This window comes from Suncus etruscus, chromosome 20 (genome assembly GCF_024139225.1).
Source record: "Suncus etruscus isolate mSunEtr1 chromosome 20, mSunEtr1.pri.cur, whole genome shotgun sequence".
Taxonomy (NCBI): Eukaryota; Metazoa; Chordata; class Mammalia; order Eulipotyphla; family Soricidae; genus Suncus; species Suncus etruscus.
The window spans coordinates 20563481-20585930 of NC_064867.1; the positions used below are offsets into that span (position 1 = coordinate 20563481).

Below are 22450 nucleotides of genomic sequence, written 5' to 3' on the forward strand. Positions count from 1 at the left end.
GCTGTGCCCCTCGTCACCCTGCAGGCCAGGATCATTCATTCACCTGCTCTCATCACTTTTTTTTTAAATGTCAGGGGTTCAGGACCTTTATACACATACCCCTGCTAAGGATCGCCAGGGGGACAAGGTGCTGGAGAGTAACTTGTTGCTCCCTACCTCAGGGACCTCTGTGGGACCTTTGTAATTTGAGCCAGTTAAAAACATAAACTCACGGGCCCATAGAGATAGCACAGCGGCGTTTGCCTTGCAAGCAGCCGATCCAGGACCGAAGGTGGTTGGTTCGAATCTCGGTGTCCATATGGTCCCCCGTGCCTGCCAGGAGCTATTTCTGAGCAGACAGCCAGGAGTAACCCCTGACCACCGCCGGGTGTGACCCAAAAACAAAATAAATAAATAAACTCACAAAGCAAAAGAAAAAAAAAGATTACTATGCCTTTTTGCTTTGTGTTTAATATAATAATATGCACTAATATGGCAAAAGACGTGTTTTCCATTATATAAAAAAAACAGCAAATGGCCTATTATCAACTGTCCTTTAAGGAAAAGAATCAAACTAGAAAAAATATTCAAACAAGATTTTAAAATAACAAAGATAACCTGTAATTTTATTTACTATGTATCTATTATATAATCTATTCTAACATGTAGATAATTTTTATAAAGTATTAACTCAGTAAAATTATCTCTACTTACCTAAAATGATTACATATATATATACCTTTAAATCAAGTACTGAATGAAAAATCATCATATATTCAAGTGGTAAGAGTATAAAATTAATACTAAAACTACTACATGCCTAGTTCCAATTTTATTTTTGTAGGACCATACCCAGCAATGCTCAGGGCTTACCCCAGGCTGAGTTCAGGAGTCACTTCTGGTTGGGTTCAGAAGACCACATATGGTGTTGGGGATCAAACCCAGTCATCCTTATGCAGGACAAATGCCCTACTCTCTGTACTATGATTCCAGCCCTCTGGTGCTAATTGTAAATGCATGAATTACCTGTATCTATAAGACTCTAATTCACCTTGTAAGAATTGCTTATATTTACTTTTTAAATTTAATATGTATATAACTACCACTAATTGCGTAAAAAAAAAAAAAAGGAAAAGGAAAATCAGAATCCAAAGAGAAAATACAGTGGGTGAGCTGCTTACCTTACATATAGTTGACATAGGTTTGATCCCTAGCGCTACCAAGATTGATCCCTGAGATAAATTCAGGAGTAAACTCAGAGTACAACATAGTATGGTTTTCCTCCCCCGTCCCCCCAAAAAGAAAAGTAAGCAGTTTCCTTAAATTGTTTTGTTTTGTTTTGGGGTATACCCAGCAGTACTTACGAGTTTACTCCTGGCTCTGGCAAAGTAGAACTTATGGCTCTCGGTGACTCCTTCACTGACCTCAACTACATGGTTTCTATGTTCCATTATGATGTCATCCACAGTTCAGTGGCACAGTCAAGGATGAAATCTAGAAGCTTGTCAGTAATGAAAATTCCATAGTCCAGGATCAAGATCCCACAAGTATCAAATAGTGTGGTGCTGGTGCTGAATATGTTTTGAAGGTATTACCAAAGAAATCAACATTTCTGTCCTTCAGCCAAAGGCTTCATGTTTATTACAGATGTAAACCATCTGTCATAAATGTCATAAATGCTTCCTACACTGCTAATTGCTTTACTTCTTGACCAAGAACATCCATGACAACTTTGGCAAATTGTGGAGAGTATCATAGCCATAGTGCATTCTATCACTGCTACCCAAAAGATCAAGGACAATCCATGTGAGAAAGTTGTGGTAAGATGATCAAGGGGTTTCCCAGAACATCGTTCCAGCTTCAACGAGTTCTGCCAAGGATGTGAACAAGGCTACCCAAATTGAACAGAATCCATATCCTCACTCCCAACACACATCCACACTAGTCTCGGGCAGCATCTCTACAATAAGGATATTTGTATTTATGGTCTATTTAAGAGCTATGAAATAGGAAGTATGTGAATTATTTAAGACAGGATAAATATGAGAAAGTCTCATTTCAGGAGATAGTATTGCAGGTGAGCTTTCATCTAAGTAAACTATTAGGTGTGAGTAACTGGACACTTAATAAGTGGCATTTCTGGGACTCAAACAATAGTATAGAGGAGAAGGCACTTGCCTTTCATGTAGCCAACCTGGGTTTAATCCTTGGCATCCCCGATGGTCCCCCGAGCACCACTAGGAGTAATTCCTGAGTGCAGAGCTGGAAGTAATTCCTGAGCATCACCAGGTGTAGCTTTAATTTTTTTTTTCACAATGAATTCCTAAATTCAAAGCAAACATTCAGGTTTCATTTCTTCTTTCTTTAATAAATTTTTCCAGTGAATTCTGATGATTTAACTCTGAGATGGATATTGTTCCTACCTTTATGCAGCTGAAAAATAAGCCAATAGTGAATGACAAGGCCATGAAGTATACTAAGGGAAAAAACTGTAAAGGACTTGGGAGGACAGAGCATTTGTACTGCAAGTAGAGTGTTTGCCTTGTACATGACCCACCTAGCTTTGATCCACAGCATCCCATAAGGTCGAAGACCCCTCCAAGAGTGATTTCTGAGCATAGAGCCACAAATCAACCCTGAAGACAGCCAGGTAAAACTTTAAAACAACAAAACAAACAGCAACAACAGCAACAAACACCTAATGCACTGACAAAGTACCAAGCAAGGTGTTAGTGAAATCCTGGGGCAGAAAAGACTTTCTGGAAGAATTTACAGCCATGATGAAAACTGATGTACAAATAGAAGAGAGCCCGAGTGGGATGAAAGACTGGGGTTATTTTTTTGTTTGTTTGGTTGGTTGGTTTTGGGGTCACTCCCATTGCTGTCTGGGGTTCTGCACTCAGGAATCATTCCTGGCAGGCTTGGGAGACCATATGGCATTTCGAGGCTCAAAAACCTGGGTGGGCCTCAGACAAGGCAAATTCCTTCCATACCTGCTGTACTATCTCTCTGGCCCCTGAAAGACTGTTCCAGTGAACAGAACAGCAGGAGCAAAAGGCGAATAACAAAGGAGAAAAGAAATTTCAAGAGAGGTGCAACCAAGCATGGTGCTTTAGGGGCTCTTGCCCAGTCTAAACTCCATCTTAAATGCAATAGAGCATTTAAGTTTATACTCAGTCATGTTTGTGATGCCAAAACACCACTCCCAACTATGAATGCCATCAGGGAGAGAAAGCTTCAGCCAGCCAGAGTATGCAATGGTGCAGCTGGGAGAAAAGAGATCAAGTAGTAGGTGATGGAATTGAGAACAGAGAACAGTAGGTGGATGTAAGACTATGCAAAGAACTGGGCGAATGACTAGATTAGGAAAGGCTGAGGAGAGGATGACTTCTGGATTCTTCAAACTTCTGGGTTCGTCACTAGAAGAACAGACATTGGTGGCGGGAATGTTGCACTGGGGAAGGAGGGGGTGTTGTGTTTCTGACAGAACCCAACAACCCAACAACAATCATGCTTGTCATCAGGGTGCTTAAATAAGGGTTATATATATAATTTATATATATATATATTATAATATATAATTATATATAATAAAAATTAAAGAAGAACATGCATACCACCTGCTGAGGGTGAAAAGCAGCTTAATTATTAAAATAATATAATTAATTAGCTAAATGAATTAATAAAATTTAAAAAATTTTAAAAAGAAGCTTAATTATTTCAGCTAAAGAAGATTAATTATCGGGCCCGGAGAGATAGCACAGTGGCGTTTGCCTTGCAAGCAGCCGATCCAGGACCAAAGGTGGTTGGTTCGAATCCCGGTGTCCCATATGGTCCCCCGTGCCTGCAGGAGCTATTTCTGAGCAGACAGCCAGGAGTAACCCCTGAGCACCGCCAGGTGTGGCCCAAAAAACAAAAAAAGAAAAAAAAAAAGAAAAAAGAAGAAGATTAATTATTAAAATAAATAAATATAATTCACTAATTAATAAAATTGAAAATTGAAAAAAGCTTAATCATTTCAGCTAAAAAACTTAATTATCAAAATAAATACAATGAATGAATTAACTAAATGAATGAATAAAATCTAAACATTTGAAAAAGAAGCTTAAAGCTTAATTATCAAGATAAAGATAATTAATTAACTAGATGAATCAATGAAATTGAAAAATGGCCAAAGAAACTTAATTATTTCAGCTAAAGAAGCTTAATTATTCAAATAAAAATATAATTAATCAATTAAATAAACAAATTAATAAGATTCAAAAATCTAAAAAATGTTTGATTATTTCAGCTCTGTACAAAGTCCTACTAATATTCCCCTGGTGGTTTGAATCCTCCGAAATGCGCCTTCCTCAGGCGAGGCGGACAACCTGGTCCGCCGTGACCACCAGAGGGCGCCCTCTCCCCGTCAACCCCGCAGCTCAGCCGTCAGACGAAAGCAGGAAGACAAAACAAACCCCCGCGCGCTGCCAAGCTTCCAGCTGTGGCTCCTCCCACAATAAACCCGACGGACAATTCCTCAAAAAAAAAGCTTCCGGCTTTGTAGCTCCGCCCCTCCCTGTGATGCACGCACCGGGTGGGTGCCCGGATGCGAAAGTTTTGAGACGGTTGCGTCACGTAACTCCCGCCTAGCGGGGGGAGGAGACTCCGCCCATCGGACCAGGAGGAGGAGAAAAAGAACAAGAACAAGAACAAGAACTGTGTCACGTGACACAATGAGAAGGCTTGGTCGCCTAACTCCGCCCCGTAAGAGGAGACTCCGCCCACTAATTTCTGCGGAGGGAGGAAGAGAGACCCCTCGTCACGTGACCGCTTTTCCCCAATGAGCGTGCTTGATCACGTAACTCCGCCCAGCGAGAGGAGGCTCCGCCCACAGGTCTCCGAGGCGCGGCCGTTCGTCACGTGACCGCTCCCGCCAATGAGAGGGCGCGGCGACATTTCGAATGTGTCGGCGCTGCTGAGGAGGCGGGCGGCGTGAAAGGCTGAAAGAACTAGGTACGCGCGACCCCCCAAAACACTCGGGGTTCTTGGAATGTAGGAAGAAGAGAAGAAGCAGCCGCCCAGGTTCCGATGCCCGCTGGCAGCAGCTCCGCCGTCCCCGCTAGCCCACCCTCAGCCTGACTGACCCACCGAGCGACCGACGGGGCCCGTGGCTGGGAAGCGTTTCCGGGCGTCGGTAAGGGCCAGCGACACCTCCTGCCTCGTCACGTCATCCTCCAGGGGCGAATGTCAGGCGCACCCACTGTCTTCAAATGCTTTTTAACTAGATCGGCTCTTTCGGCGGCCTCCTCCCGAGCTGTAGGACAGGGAGCAGGACATTGGCCTTGCTTGCAAGGCTGCCGGTGCGAGTTAACACCCGGGAATCCCAGATTCCTGAGCATCGCTGCGGGTAGCCCCTCCAAACCCCCCCCCCCCAAAAAGAAAAAGGTTTCTTGTGGGACGTTTGTGAGTGAGTGGACGCAACTAGTCGTGCCTACTCTTCTGGGGAACATCCTGATTTATATGTGTGTGTGCATTGTTGGGAAAAGGAATACCACCTGAATGAGATCCATGTCCAGGATCTGCCCTGCACACTGCCAAGCCAGTCCGGCCTAGGAAAAGATTCGAGAGAATGTGTCATGTGCAAGTGCAGGAAACTGTTTGAGTAGTTCAGAGGAATTAAAGTAGTCCTTTGAAATGAATTATAGAAAGTAAGGTTGGGAGTTTGGGGGGACACTCCAAGCAGTGCCAGGCATCTAGCTGGGGCCTCTTGCCTGGGAGGCATGCATTCCAGCCCTAGAAAAAATGTTCTCTGTTTTTATTTCTAAATGTTTATATTGATATGGGAAGATATTTTTCTCATGTTTCTTGATCTGCAAAGTGCAATCTAGGATGGCAGGTGTTTCTCTGTACAATGCAGCAGCCTATCTGATTTGCACTGAAAGATTAAGTACAGTTCACAAGTATTCATATGATCCATAGCGTACTTCACCATCAGTACCTCTTTTGCTCCTTTGAACTATGTCAAACTAACTCATTGTCTTTTATGCTCATGATTTATTGCTAGTTAGTAGAACATAGTTTTAGAAGTAACAGGGAAATGTCATAGTCCTGCTTTTTTTCTTAGCTCTGCGCTTTAATATGTTAATATTGTATTACAACTAACAGGGTAAAATTAACTAATGCTGCATAGTTTAAAACTATTGGAAATAAATTTGAAAATACTTGAGTGGGTTAAAATAGTATGGTAGAGAAGTAAGTAACCAAGTGCCCTAATTTGATAAAAATAGTGCTATAGATGGGGCCAGATAGATAGATGGATAGATGAGTATAGGTGTTTACCTTATGCACAGCCCACCTGGGTTCAATCCCCAGAACCTCATATGGTTCCCTGAACCCATCAGGAGTGATTTTGGAGTACATTTCTGCCACGTGTGGCCCCAAATGCAAAAGATGAAAAAATAAAAAGTGATAATCAATAAAATATCTGGGAAGCAAACCCAAGATATATCATTAACTTTGAACTAATGCTGTATGCCCTAAGCATAGTTGGTCATTAATACTGTTTGTAGAAAATATATACCAGGGGCCACAGCAATAGCACAGCAGTAGGGCGTTTGCCTTGCACACGGCCAATTCCAGACGGACTGGCATCCCATATGATTCCTCGAGCCTGCCAGGAGAGACTTCTGAGTGCAGAGCCTGGAGTAAGCCCCCTACCCAAATATATATATACCAATAGCATCAGAATATATCATTAAGCATTTCCTATAGTACATACAAAGTAAGCCTCAAAGAGAATTAGTTAAAGAGTAAATTAATAGTATATAACAATCTATGGTTTGAGAATCCATCTTTTATTAATCTTCCTCACAACAAACCTGATAAAGGCAACATGCCAAAAAATATTAATGAAATTTAAAAACTAAAATCTAAGTTAGTTAGGTATTTTTTAGTTGATTCTATAGTTATTCCATATTTAGTTCATTCTTTATGAACAACCTTTGTTTTCTATCTTTTTTTTTAACTTGATGTATCTCCTGGAAAAATTGAATTTTTTTTTTAATTCCTAGCCAAAAGATGGCCAAAGAACGGTACCTTAAAAAATCTTTTCAAGACAGTCTTGAAGAAATAAAGAAACAGATGAAAGAAAAGAGAAAAAAAAACTTGGCAGAAGTTGGCAAACGAAAGTCTTTCATAACTGCACCATGCCAAATAAGCAGTAAGTGATTTTCATTTTGTCCTATTGTATCACTTTTTAAGTAGATATTGAATAATTGAGTTCTTTTCCATGTTTAGCTAGTGCTTCTGCGCTTCTGAAAAACTACCAAGACAACAACAGAATGTTGGTTTTAGCTTTGGAAAATGAAAAATACAAAGTAAGAGAAGCCCAAGATACCATCCTACAGCTGAGAAAACAGTGTTACTTTCTTACATATCAGCTCTTAAAAGAAAGGATTACTTCCCAGCAAACAGCAGGACTTGATCAGGTATTTTCTTTCATTACTAGATGGAATTTTGAGGGCCAGAGCTATAGGACAGCCCAAAGGCATTTGCTCTGCACACAGCCACCAACCTCGGTTCAGTCCTCCTCAGCACCCCCAGCCCACCAGAGTGATCCCTGAGCACAGACCCAAAAGTAAGCCCTGAGCATAGCCTATTTAACCAATTTTTTTAAAAATGGAATTTCTAGGGGCTGGAGTGGTGGCACAAATGGTAGGGCATTTGCCTTGCATGGGGCTGACCCAGGACAGACCTGGGTTCTATTCCAGGCATCCCATATGGTTCCCCAAGCCAGGAGCGATTTCTGAGCACATAGCCACGAGTAATCCCTGAGAATATATTAAAGTCATAAATTAGGTTTTGTCGGGTTATATTACTTAAATTACCAATAATCCTGTTGTTAAATTAATTAAAATATCTTCAGTGTTCCAATATGACTTGTATATCACATGCAAAGCAAAAAAAAAAAAAAAGCCTTACCCACTCACTGGACTATTCCTCCAGCCCTTGGATAGAATTATATTTTTTTTGTTTTGCAGAGCCTGGAGTAACCCTGAGCACCGCTGTGTAACCCAACCCTCCCCCCAAATTTGAGAAATGCACACAAGGCTATTTTGTTGTTGTTATTTATTTAACTTTTATAAAAACATCCAATGCATTATCTGGAGAGCACAAACTGTTTATTTCCCCACATACAAAGAAAATGTACACATTTTCTACTAACCTCTGTAAGTCTTTGCTCAGTAAAACAGCTTACTATTTGCTCAAGTCAAAAACATAAGGCTTCCCTCTTCCTCATTATTCTCACTTCTACCCATATTCCATTTGAGTATATTTGGTTTGGTTTGGGGAATATACCCACAGTGCTCAGAGCTTACTCCTTTCTCTGTGCTAAGGGATCACTCCTGCCAGAGCTATCGGACCATATGATTGTCAGGTATTAAGCCATGGAAGGCCAATGCCCTACCCACTGAATTTCTCTCCAGCTCTGAGCACTCTGTTATTTCAAAACTTTCTAATGGCCTTTACCTCCACAGCTGTTGAATTTTAGTTCTAAATAGTATGTTTTGCTTTATTTGCACTGAAGACTTTCTAACTTCTAGCTCTCTCACTTCATGATTCATATACAAATAGCCAGATTGGGGGGCCGGAGAGATAGCATGGAGGTAAGGTGTTTGCCTTTCATGCAGGAGGTCATCGGTTCGAATCCTGGCGTCCCATATGGTCCCCCGTGCCTGCCAGGAGCAATTTCTGAGCCTGGAGCCAGGAATAACCCCTAAGCACTGCCGGGTGTGACCCAAAAAAAACACACAAAAAAAAATAGCCAGATTGATAGATAAATATTTCTTTTCTTTTGTTTTTGTTTTTGAGCTACATCTGATAATGCTCATGGGTCACCCTGGCTCTGCATTCAGGAATTACTCCTGGTATTACTTGGGATACTCAATAAACCTATTGGGATACCAGGGACAGAACCCAGGTCGACTGCATGCAAGGCAACCACCCTACACGCTGTACTGTCTCTCCAGTCTCCTTTTTTAACTTACAGCATTTTACTCCCCTGAATCAAGTGATTCCCCACTAAACTAAACAAAAATTGAAGTTCATAATTCTCTTTACCTTTATTTCTCCTGTTCTCTGTAGTTGTGTTCCAGGTATATCACTTTTTTTTTTTTTTGTCTATATATACCAATGTATCTCCTACATAATAAGTTTTAATTTTCTGGGCTTTTTTTTTAAGGGGGTTGTTTTAGGACCACAGCTGGCTCCTATCACTTCACCCTGAGTATTTCCTTACAGTAATTTATGGGATTTTTTATGTCCATTTTTTTTGTTTAGTATCTCTCCCTGTACTAGAGTGAAAGTTTTAAGAAGATGGGATCTAGTTTTAATTTTCATGTCCTAGATCTGATTCAGAGACCAGTATCCAGTATCAAATGAACTGTCAATAGTATTTATTATTGAGTAAATATATGCATTGTTATGTACATTAACTTACAACAGTATTTTCTTTGTTTTAATGCACTAACAGAACCAAGAATTAGATCCCATTGGAGTGGACTCTGCTGATGACAACAACTCTGGTGATTTATCTGGGAAGGATTTAATGTTAGTATCAAATTTATAATTGTGTCATTAATATCTAGACTTAGTTCTGTGACCCACTTATAAATTTGAGTTTTTTTTCATATTAACTCATATTTGAAGTTGACTTTAATAAGTAGAATGCTCATTAATTTTGTTCAGTTGATTTGTTGTTTTTGTTTTGGGCCACACCCAGCAGCATTCGGGTTACTCCTGACTATGTGCTCAGAAATTATTTTAACAGGCTGAGACCATATGGGATGCTGGGGATTGAAACCAGGTCAGCCATGTACAAGGCAAACGCCCTATCCGCTGTGCTATCAGTCTGGCTCCTGCTCTTTAGTTTTTAAGTATATTTGATTATGTTTTTATACTGAGAAAGGTTTATTACAAACTATATTCAAAAATACCATTCAAATATTCTGCCAGTACTCTAAATTGTCTAGTTTAGAAAATAAGTATAATATATTTTAAATATCTTTTTCTTTTAAGCTTTATTCATTTATTGATTGATTGATTGATTGATTGATTGGGTTTTGGGCCATACCCAGTAGTGCTCAGGGGTTACTCCTGGCTCTGCCCTCAGAAATTGCCCCTGGCAGGCTGGGAGACCATATGGGATGCCAGGAATCTAACCGGTCCCTCCCAGGTCGGCCACATGCAAGGCAAATGCCCTACCACTATGCTGTCTCTCTGGCCCTAGATATTAATTCTTTTTTTGGGGGGGCGGGGGGATTGGGTCACACCCGGCATTGCTCAGGGGTTACTCCTGGCTGTCTGCTCAGAAATAGCTCCTGCCAGGCACGGGGGACCATATGGGCCACCGGGATTCGAACCAACCACCTTTGGTCCTGGATCGGCTGCTTGCAAGGCAAGTGCCGCTGTGCTATCTCTCCAAACCCTAGATATTAATTCTTAATATATCACCCACTGTCTTGCTAATCCAATTTATTCTTAAATACAGTCATCACAGGGCCGGAGAGATAGCACAGACGTAGGGCATTTGCCTTTCATGCAGAACGATGGTGGTTCGAATCCCGGCATCCCATATGGTCCCCTGAGCGCCACCGGGTGTGACCCAGAAACCAAAAAAAAAAAAAAATACAGTCATCACATATTCCTTCTATTATATTATGTATACTTTGCTTGTTTATGAATTATAGATAAGATTTAATGCAGTGAAATACACAGATATTAACAGCACAGTTTAATGAGTTTACTTTTGGAATGTAGCTCTAATTACATCTTGAACCAGATTGTTCTTAGTGTAATGGTCTGTCCTAGTATTGTAGGATAGTGGTCTGTCCTAGTATTGTGGGATAGATTGCAGCATCTTGGACCTCTACCTTTTAAATGACAGTAGCCCCTGGGGAAACATACTGCACCTAGTAAGAGTTTGTGTCATAGGACAATCCCTTATGTATCTCTTCGGATATAAACATCCCTCTACTCAGAATTATTAATAAATCTTCTATCTCTGGGGACGGAGAGATAGCATGGGGGTAGGGTCTGCCTTGCATGCAGAAGGACAGTGGTTCGAATCACAGCATCCCATATGGTCCCCCGAGCCTGCCAGGAGTGGTTTCTGAGCTTAGAGTCAGGAGTAAACCCTGAGTGCTGCTAGGTGTAAATTCCCCCCCACCCCCCAAAAAAAAAAAAAAAAAAAAACCTTCTGTTTCATAGTAAGATTAATCATGAAGTTTACATACCATGAAACCATATACTATCCAAAAAATAAAGCTGCCTCGTCAAAAGCAAAGTTGTTTAAAATAGTTTATAGATCCATTCTATTTAGTTTTTTCTCTAGTTAAATCAAACTAAAGATTATGGCTGTTCTCAGATAACTTCAGTTTGATGTGACATCTTCAAGTGAGTCATTGAATGACAATAACAATATCAGCTTCTCTGAAATCACATTTATGTGATTTCTTTTGGTAGAGAAATGGCTTGGGGGCCTAAAGCTCATGCTTTGCATGTGGGAGGTCCTGGTTCATCTCCAAGGTATGGCACATCCCCCTACCCCCACCACACAGAAATGTTGGTATTATGTCTTTCTTTGACAAAATTAAAATTAGGAAAGGATACTAAGGAAAAAATATTTCTGTTCTGGGGCTGGAGCGATAGCACAGCAGGGAGGCCATTTGCCTTGCATGTGGCTGACCCAGATTCAATCACCAGCATCCCATATGGTCCCCGAGCCTGCCAGGAGTAATTTCTGAGCGCAGAACCAAAAGTAATTCCTGAACATTGCCACGCATGACCGAGAAACAAAAAAAAAATGAGAGGAAAAAATTTCTGTTCTATCGAAATCTTAGATTTATATGTATTGCATAATTGCTAAATAGTTTTTTATTTTTATTGATCTTTTCTAAGGCAAATTCCTCAAGAAGAAGCTCATCTTTCAGGTAAAATAGAATCATTCCAAGTAGAAGGTAATTAAATTTCTCATTTATTTTTGTTTGCTTTTTTAAATCTGTTCATGTGTAGTTGTTCAAAACTAATCTGTTCGTCATTCTGTCTCTGTCTGCCTGTCTGGCTCTCTTCTCCCGTCCTCCTGCCATGGGCAAGGAAGTTGAATCCACAAACTACCTTATTCAGCAGTTACCCCCAGCTGGGGGTGGCTCCTGACAGTCTTCAACTGACCATTCAGGTGTCAGGGATTTCACTTGGGCTTCCTGTAAGCAAAAAATGCATTCCAGTTCATTACTCTCTCCGTGGCCTGCTAATCTATGTCTACCAATTCTTACTCTGTACAGATTATTGTTATTATTCATTATTATTTTTGTACTGATGTGATGTACAGATTATTCTACAAAATAAGCATATTAAAACAGATTTATTGTTCCAACCATGTAATCAGAAATCTTGATTATAATTACAACTGCATAAGCCCTATTATGTCTCAGGCTCTTTTGGGTGTTTTACTATATTATCTTACTTAACCCTCACAACAGCTTTGTAATCCAGATGTAGCCAATTGCATAGATAAACAAGCAAAGCATCACACAAGAAGTAGGCTAGTGCTCAAAGCTATCTCTAGAGCTTTTCTATCTACTTTAGAACTAATATATGTTCCTAAATTAAAATATTTATTTCCTCAAAATGAACTGAGATTATGTTAAGTTTCCTTCATATTTCTTTAAATCAAACTATTTTCCCAAAAATAAATATTTCTCACCTGAAAGGTTTTGGGTTATGCTAGTCTTAGTCAAAGAACAACTTTGAGAGCCAGAGCAATAGCATAGCAGGTAAGGTACTTGCTTTGTATACAACCAACCTACATTGGATCCTTGAGCTCAGAGTCCAGAGTAAGACCCGAACTCACAAACCACCTGATGTGGCAGAAAAAACAAAAACAAAACAACCTCCTCCCCCCCCCCAAAAAAAAAACAAAACTTTTTTCTTTAAGATGCTATTTCTGGGGGCTGGTGCAGTGGCGCTAGAGGTAAGGCGTCTGCCTTGCCAGCGCTAGCGTAGGACAGACCGCGCTTCAATCCCCCGGCGTCCCATATGGTCCCCCAAGCCAGGAGTGACTTCTGAGCACATAGCCAGGAGTAACCCCTGAGCGTCACCAGGTGTGCGCCCCCCCCCCAAAAATGCTATTTCTGGTGTTGGAGCAATAGCACAGCAGTAAGGCATTTGCCTCGCATGCAGCCAATACAGGACAGACCCTGGTTCGAATCCTTGCATCCCATATGGTCACCCGAGCCTTCCATGAGAGACTTCTGAGCACAGAGCCAGAAGTAACCCACAAGCACCACCAGGTGTGACCCAAAGAGTAAAAATAAAAAAAGATGCTCTGTTGCTCTGTTTTTATGAATTCTAAAGACACAAATATATTTAGACTACTCATTTTTCTTGATACCTTTTAGTCAGGCACATCGAGTCCAAAATTAGCATGTATTTGAAAGCTGTGTAAGAATCACAGGTCAAATGTAAACCATTAATCATAAGTATGGGAAAAGGCAAGATACCTTTTTATTCTGGTTTTAACTGTACATTTTAAGATATTTGAAATTTAGATTTTATAAAGTAAAACTTTTTCTCATTTTTTTTAAATTCTCAGAACCAGTTCCTACTAGTCCTCACAATAGACTGGAATTTAACCTGGATGCCGATGAAGCAAGGCCTATAGATAATGCCTTGCCTAATCAAGAGGAATTCAATACCTTGGATAATTTTGAAACAAATCATTTTTCAGTACAGTGCTCTGAATTGGAAAGAATTGGGTTTATAGACCCACTAGTGACCAGACACATTACTGAAAATAGGAGGGGAAAGGTACGTCAATGGAATACAGACCAAAGGAGCCTATCACCAATGATGATTCACCCAGAAAGATCTACTAAAGAAAGGGAAGATGCCTATGAATCTGCACACACTAAAAGTAAACAGAGATATGTACAAAGAAGAAAAAGAAATGAAAAAAGGACTAATTATAGGATAAAAACAAAAACAAAATGTGTATCAAAGAATAAAAGTGCAAATAAACATATTTCCCGAGAACAGTTGGATGAATCTGACAGTTGTGTTGATGCTTACAATTTTAATATGGAAGAAAGTGTTCATCTCACTCCTTTCCGACAAAAAATAACCATATCTGAAAACAAAGAAAGCAACAGTGAATGTGAAGAGAGCAGCATCTGCCAATCAAGTAGTTCAGATGATTCTGATGACCTCTATATGCCCACTTATAAGTCTGATCAAAGGCACACCAACCAGGCAAGTAGCCCCATCACCAGGCATCGACCTAAGAGAGGACTAAAACATACAGACGAAGAAAATGAAATGGAGGTCTCTAAGCCAGCAGAAACTCCTAGCAGTAAGTGATCCACTTCTTTACCTGCGTTTTCACTGTTTATGATATATTATCATTCATGGTGTTTATACACTAGACATGCCATCTGTTTCTTTGGAGGAGGGCTAGAACTACCATCTGTTTCCCTGGGGGAGAGTTACTATCTGATTAAATAGTGAGGGAGAAGAAAGAGCTGAGAATAGAAATGAGTTGTGTGGCTTGACTGCTTCAATCTCATTTAGATCCTTTTTAATTTTTTTGTAGGGTTTTGTTTTGAGTCTTACTGCTGGCTCTGTGCTCAGGGTATCATTCCTGGTGAGGTTTGGTGGGTTATGGTGGTTAAAGGCATATGCATTACCCAGAATTGAACCCAGGTTGGCCATATGCCTTAATCAAGGAAACAAATTATGTAGAGTTAAGTTGAATATCTATTACACAGCCACCTGAATTTTTTTTTCCTTTTGGTTTTTTGGCCACACCTGGTGACGCTCAGAGGTTACTCCTGGCTATGTGCTCAGAAACTGCTCGTGGCTTGGGGACCTTATGAGACACTGGGGGATCATCCTGGGCTAGCGCACACAAGGCAGACGCCTTACCACTTGCGCCACTGCTCCAGCCCCAGGACCTATTTATTATTTTAATGACTTTGTATTCAGCTTGACAGGAACCATGATTGAAAATAATTTTCGGGGCCAGGCAATGGCGCTAAAGGTAAGGTGCCTGCCTTGCCTGTGCTAGTCTTGGACGGACTGCGGTTAGATCCCCCGGCATCCCATATGGTCCCCCAAGCTAGGAGCGACTTCTGAGCGCATAGCCAGGAGTAACCCCTGAGCGTCGCTGGGTGTGACCCAAAACGCCAAAAAAAAAAAAAAATTTTGATTTTCTAGTTTAGGAAAGGTGGTCATGTAACAGGCCCTTGAAAGGTATTCAGTTTTAGGGTTTGGTTTGGTTTGGTTTTGTTCTGAAGCCAAGGATTAAACACGGAACTTCACACATGCAAGGATAAAGTTTTCTACCACTGAGCCATAGCCCCAATTATTAGTATTTTGTACGGCATCAAGACATTGCCTTTAAAAATAGTATCTGTTGGGTCTGGAGAGATAGCACAGTAGCGTTTGCCTTGCAAGCAGCTGATCCAGGACCAAAGGTGGTGGTTCAAATCCCGGTGTCCCATATGGTCCCCTGTGCCTGCCAGGAGCTATTTCTGAGCAGACAGCCAGGAGTAACCTCTGAGCATCGCCAGGTGTGGCCCAAAAACAAAACAAAACAAACAAAAAATAGTATCTGTTAAATCAAAAGTAGGCATAATTCAAATGTTAATGGTTGAGCTTGGAACTATCCACAATGTTTTTTATCTGGGAATATTAGTAATTTTTTACTTATGGTAAAATAACACATATATTTGAATTGTATTTGCAAAATACTGACTTGTTTTATTTGTTCCTCAGAAAAACTTGGATCTATAGACGTCATTATGTTTGTCTTGTTTACAAGAAAGTTACAGTCTAAAAATGTTAAATGCCAATATGGAGTGTGTAATTCCTTTTATTGAGTTCTTTCTTCTTTCTCTTATTTGTCTTTCTTATACTTCTGATATAAAACATTGTAACTTCAAAATAATTTTTAATTAAAAATTTAGGGGCCGGAGAAACAGCACGGCAATAGGGCCTTAACCTTGCAAGCGGTCAACCTAGGACTAACAGTGGTTCGAATCCTGGCATCCCATATGGTCCCCCTTGCCTGCCAGAAGTGATTTCTGAGCAGAGAGCCAGGAATAACCCCTGAGCACCTCCAGGTGTGACAAAGCAAAAAAAAAAAAAAAAAAAAAAAAAATTGGGGCCAGAGTATAGGACAGTGGATAAGGTTCTTGCCTTGCACATGGCTGGCTTGGGTATAATCTCCAGCATCCCAATGGTTCCCTGAGCACTGCCAGGAGTAATTCCTGAGTGCAGAGCCAAGTGTAGACCAGACCCTAAGCATTGTTGAGTGTGTCACAATATAACCCCCCCCCCCCCAAAGTTAGAGGCCAGGAAGCAAATATAAAGGTTAGGAAAGCATGTGTCTAAACCAGGTTCAATATCCAACACCTCATACTCCTCTGAGCATCAGCAGGTGCAGCCTTGGAGGCTGTGAGCACTGCCAAAGTGGCCCTGGATAATCCCCAGCCCCACATATCTAAGCAGCATCATATACTCAAGCCAACTAGCCAAGAATCAACAATAAGGCCCCTGAATCTTATGAGCATTGCTTGGGAGTCCCCACAAATAAAAGTAAATTAAAAGCTATATGTAAATGAAAAGCTCTATTTTCAAAGTCAGCCAATGGGCATGCAAACATCTTTTGAACCTATGCTCTAATTATATTGAGATAAGCAAGACTGGCAAAAAAGTTGAGAATTACTAATGTTGGGTAATGGGGGGAACCCATGATACATATTTGTTATTCTTGGAACTTCGTGTTTAATAAAGTTTGTCTTTGTAGATGAACTACCAGAAGCTCACCAGTCACCTCATTGTAGACTGAAGGATATTACCAATGAACGTGACCTCTTGCAGCCTGTAGAACATATCAAAGAACCCTCTCTTTCTCCAGAAGAAAGTCCAGTAGTGTGTCTGCCTAAGCGTAGGTGCACAGTCAGAGTAAACTATAAGGAACCCACAATCGCTTCGTAAGTATCTTGACTCTGGAAATATAAACATTGGCATTTTACAGTAACATCTAAGGAAGAGTACTTAACATTGGGCGTTCATTATAATGCATAAGATCTCTTTTTTTACCTTTATAGGAAGCTGAGAAGAGGAGATCCTTTTACAGATTTGTGCTTCTTGAATTCACCTATTTTCAAGACGAAAAGAGATTCCAGGCACCATTTTAAAAAAAAAAGAAGTATGCCCCACATATGACATATGACTGCTGAAACTCATCCAACATGCCCTTCTACTGTTTTAAGAGAATCATAAGATAATACCTAAGTGTCAGTTGAACTATTGTCATGAAATATTCTAACAGGACTCGACATCATGAACATTTTTCAAAAATATATTTCAAATGTGATGTTTATTCTTAATCCATTAGTAAATTTAGATTTTTGTTATTGTTTTGTTTTTGTTTTCATATAAATAATTAGTCCTGAGCTGTAGCAATAGTACAGCTGTTAGGAAGGGCACTTGCCTTACACACAGCCAACCCAGGTTCCATTCCTGTCATCTCATATGGTCCTGCTAGTCTACCAGGACTGAGGCCTAAGCTCAGAACAAGGAGTAAATACTGAGCTACAGCAGGTGTAGCCCATACACAAAAATAAAGAGATCTGGGCTGGAGCAATAGTACAGTGGGTAGTGCATTCACCTTGTAAGCAGCCAACCTAGTTTCAATCCCCTATGTCCACCCAAGCCTACCAGGAGTAATTTCTGAGTACAGAGTCAAGAGTAACCCTCAGCACTGCTGGTTGTGGCCTCAAAAGCAAAAAATAAATAGTAAATACACCCAAATACTATAAACTTCATATTCCTTATAATATAAAATAACTTCAATTTTAATAAAAATTTATAAATTAGAAAAAAATTTGAAGATTAAGGGGCTAGAGAGATAGCAAGTAAGATATATTAATTTTGAGCTTCTGCCATCTTTATTTTTCCCTTAAGTGAGAATTTTTCAAGATAGGATCATTTGAAACTCATATTTGAGTAAAATAAATATCTTGACGTTCACAATAGGATATACCCTAAGATAAATCCCTTAAAGTTTTGTACTTAATTTTGCAATAAAATGCATATAAAATTCTTGATTAAAGATTGCTTATATTTAAGAATTAAATGTGACTAGTTCTGAACCCCAATCTCTAAGTATATAGTTTTCAAACTAATATATTGTGACATGGACTCTCAAAATAATTTCTTAATTAGCCAAAAATGTATGTGTGGAGGGGGCTGGAGTGATAGCACAGCAGTAGGGCATTTGCCTTGCATGCTACCGACTCGGGACAGACCCAGGTTCAATCCCCAACATCCCTAATGGTCCCCCAAGCCTGCCAGGAGAAGAGATGTTTGAACACAGAGCCAGGAGTAAACCACTGAGCACTGCTGGATGTGGCCCAAAAGCTAAACCAAAAAAAAAAAAAAGTTTATGTGTAGTGAGTTAAAAAGGGTTGAGGTCACATGCCCTCAAGTTTTTTGTGTTCAAAACTTAGTACTGACTTTGCTCAGGAGTCAATAATTGGCTGTGCTTAGGGCACATATCTGTAAACCAGGGATTGAACCAGGATCAGTCCAGTGGAAGCTAAGTGCCTTTATCACTGCATCTCTTTGGCCCCAAATAAGTCTACTGGTTTTTTTTTCTTAACATTTGTTTTTTGGGGGTGAGGGATTCTTAATTGGGCTGGGGGGGGGGGGGCTGAAGGCAAGACATAAGAACATGGTTTGGAACCACTCCAGTGGTATTTAGGGCTTACTCATAGCTCTGCTCAGGAATTACTCCTGGTGGTCTTGGAGGATCATATGTGGTATCAAGGATCAAGCCACAGTTGGCAGGGTGCAAGGCAAGTGTCTTCGTTCCTATAATATTTCTACAGCTTAAGTGTGTATTTTTGACCAACCTATGATAGTTCAGATATGAAAGTTCAAAGATTACACTTGTATTTCTCTCTTCAATGTTATAGTAATGTAGGCTATCTTTTTTAATAAAAAGGTTTATCTAAAATAGTATTTGTGTTTTTCTTTCATAATTTTCAAAGCTATCTGGGCATTTTACTTCTTTTCTTTACTATTTGTACCTTCTTGATATTCCTTATAGGCATTATCTTAAATTCAATTCTCCACTATGCTTTTTTTTAATAATTATGGGGCCAGAATGGTGGTGCAAGCAGTAAAGTGCCTTGTGTGCGCTAGCCTAGGACAGACTGCGGTTCCCATCCCCTGGCATCACATATGGTCCCCCAAGCTAGGCGCGATTTCTGAGCACATAGCCAGGAGTAACACCTGAGCGTCACCGGGTGTATATATATAATAATATATATATAATAATTATTTAAGCACTGTGGTTACAAAAATGTTCATCGTTGGGTTTCAGTCATCCTTTATCTTTGCAATTTTCCCACCACCAATGTCTCCCATATCCTTCCAATTCCACCACCACCCCTGCATGTCTCTGGGGCAAGCATTCTCTCTCACTTTCTCTTTCCTTCCTGACATTGTGGTTTTCTCTTCTGTCAATGAAGGGGTGCCATGCATATTACTTTATCACCCTTCAGCACCCAGTTCTTGTCCAGAGTGATCAATTCCAATTGTCATGATCATAGTAGTTGCCAGTTACCACTCTTTGTGGCAGATTTCTTCTCCCACCAATTCTTGAACAACCTTTCCAATCTTGACTTGAATCTTTCTTGACTGCATTACTCACACCCCAAATCCTTTTCATCTCTTCAAATGTTCTATTCCTAAAGGAATATTTTTATCCTCCTTGGTTATGGTATTTTTCCATTTTGTTCAACCATTCCCTTAAATTCATAAACGCATGACTTTTTTGGCCAGAGATGAATGAACAGGCTGAGTTCTTGCTCTGCATGCAGAAAGCCTTGTTCCAACCTGGAAATCACTTGGTCCCCATGTACCATAGGCACAACTAAGCCATGTGTAACCCCAGAGCATTACTGGGGATGCAGCCCCAAAGTACAATAATAAAAAGGGGCAAAACCATGAATTTCTAACTTAAAGGTTAAATACAGATTAGGATTCTGTCCTGATCACTAATACATTTAAAAATACAAAAAAAAACCAATTTCTCAGTCTCGGTAGCCCCATTTCATGTGCTCAGTATGAGCATGACTGCTAGATACTATAGTGGAGGCATGCAGATATAGAACATTTCCACCATCATAGGAAATTCTATTCAACAATCTGCCTTAAGCCAGTTGTGAGCCAAAGTCAGCCCTCTGCCAACTTTTGTATGGTGTATGGTCTACATGTTAATAATAGTTTGGGGGTTGGAGAGATAGCATGGAGATAAGGCATTTGCCTTGCATGCAGAATGTCGGTGGTTCAAGTCCCGGCATCCCATATGATCCCTAGAGCCTGCCAGGAGCGATTTCTGAGCGTAGAGCCAGGAGTAACCCCTGAGTGCTGCCGGGTGTGACCCAAAAACCAAAAAAAAAAAAAAAAGAATAGTTTGGGGTTTATTTTAATTGTTTTGGAGCAGCAGTGCTCAGAGCTTAACCCTGGGTCCTAGAGAAAGACTAGGTCAACCCTGGTCAACTGCATCCCTACCTGCTGTACTATCTCTAGCACCTACTAAGAATAGTTTCTGTATTTTAAATAGCAAATAAAAATAATAAAAAAAAGTTTTTTTTCAAATTTTTTATGAAAGGAAACACCAACTTTAGACCTCAAAGAATATTTAACATATTTTTCTTTATTTTTCCCTTTTGACATAAAAAACCTAAAATACGTACCAGCCTTTTAGTTGGTTTGCCAAATCCTGCTCTACACCATTAACTTTACAACCATTACAAATGTTTTTGCTTTACAGATCCTTCCCTCTTAATATTTTCTTAGATTTGATCCTTAACTTCCCTTCATTCCCTAAATCGCTGACTCTAAATTTGGTGAGTTTTGTTTTTAATGATTCTATATTTTTAATAGTTCTGTTTTTGTTGTTGTTGTTGTTTTGTTTTGTTTTGGTTTTGGTTTGGGGGCCACACCTGGTGACACTCAGGGATTACTCCTGGCTATGTGCTCAGAAATCGCTCCTGGCTTGAGGGACCATATGAGACGCCAGAGGATCGAACTGCATGCAGTTCATCCTAGGTTAGCAAGAGCAAGGCAAAAGCCCTGCCAATTGTGCCACCGCTCCAGCCTCGTATTGTTAGGTGTATGGAGGTCTTTATATATGAAACTTCAATGTCAGTTTCCCTGACTGCTTTACCACCTATGACCTTCCAGGTGGAGGGCGCTGTTGAGAGCCTAATAAATAGGTATCAAACTAGGAGGTCAGGGTGTTTGGGGCAGTGAGCTGGCGGGCTCTGGCTTTTTGGAGCTGCTAGCAGGCTGACAAAGATTTCTGCGTCCGATCTTCTCACCTTTTTAACCTCCTGTCTGTGTGGATTATTCCCAGGATAGCTTTCCCGCCCTAGGGGATAAGGGAATGGGAATCTTTTTCCTGTTCTGGGAGCTCTTTGAGGATCTATCATCAGCCAGTCTAGGAGAAAATATAACCATACAAAATTTAACTCTACACTGTATGACTGATTTTCTTTCAGACTATCAGAGTCATCTTCCATTAGGTGATATTTGTTATGCTTGCTGACTTCTATTTTTTGCTTGCTCCTGTTTCGTAAAATTTTTGTGAGCCTATCCTCATGGAATCTATTTTTCTTCTGAGGAAGTTTTGTAGACTAGGATCATGGAAAAATGCTTATAGAAATTTGTTTTGTATTTGCTTGTTCTGGGGGCCTTAGATTCATCATTTGCCTAACCACCACTATTTTATATCATTTATGGATATATTTAGCATTCCTAGATCCTTTGGGAAATTTAAATATGAGTCCCAAAATTAGTTAGGGTATAGTCTTGGGAAAATCTTAGTCTTTCCAATAGTCTTCCTATCTATCTATCTATCTATCTATCTATCTATCTATCTATCTATCTATCAGCTATCTATCTATCTTAGTTTTTCCTAATTCCCTAAAGTCTAAGGAAATTTTTTGGTTTGCACTTTTCATATATATATGCCAAAACCTTTCGTTTTGGGTCACACCCAGCAGCGCTCAGGGGTTACTCCTGGCTCTACGCTCAGAAATCACTCCTGGCAGACTTGGGGAACCATATAGGATGCCAGAATTCGAACCACCATCATTCTGCATGAAAGGCAAAAGCCCTTGCATGCTATCTCTGGCCCCATGCCAGAGTCTTCTTTAATTTGAAGAACCATGATTTACAATACTATTCATGATCAAATTTCCAACACCACACCCTCCACCTGTCTGCTTCTCTACTTCCCACACTCCGCCTCTTGGTGAACTCAGTTCTATAAACCAGTTTTTATAAAAATGTTATATTACAGTCACAAAATTCGACTATGTCTAACACCCATTTCCTATTTCCCTCACTCCCT

The 22450-nt window shown here is 40.2% G+C and overlaps 1 protein-coding gene across 1 annotated transcript; it reads left to right on the forward strand.

Moving 5' to 3' along the window:
• Nucleotides 1-4959: 4959 nt before the first annotated feature.
• SGO1 (shugoshin 1) lies at nucleotides 4960-17247 on the forward strand. The gene is made up of 7 exons (XM_049766477.1): nucleotides 4960-4974; nucleotides 7032-7180; nucleotides 7258-7448; nucleotides 9494-9570; nucleotides 11920-11978; nucleotides 16826-17012; nucleotides 17130-17247. Exons 2-7 carry the CDS (start codon nucleotides 7039-7041, stop codon nucleotides 17245-17247), a joined length of 774 nt encoding a protein of 257 aa, XP_049622434.1. The 5' UTR covers nucleotides 4960-4974; nucleotides 7032-7038.
• The last annotated feature ends 5203 nt before the right edge of the window (nucleotides 17248-22450 follow it).

Excerpts from the sequence above, each read along its gene's own strand:
- SGO1 (XM_049766477.1), top strand. The coding sequence starts at position 7,039 with ATGGCCAAAGAACGGTACCTTAAAAAATCTTTTCAAGACAGTCTTGAA. Across the intron at positions 7,181-7,257 it reads TGCACCATGCCAAATAAGCA|CTAGTGCTTCTGCGCTTCTG; the intron begins GTAAGTGATTTT and ends TTCCATGTTTAG. Across the intron at positions 7,449-9,493 it reads AAACAGCAGGACTTGATCAG|AACCAAGAATTAGATCCCAT; the intron begins GTATTTTCTTTC and ends ATGCACTAACAG.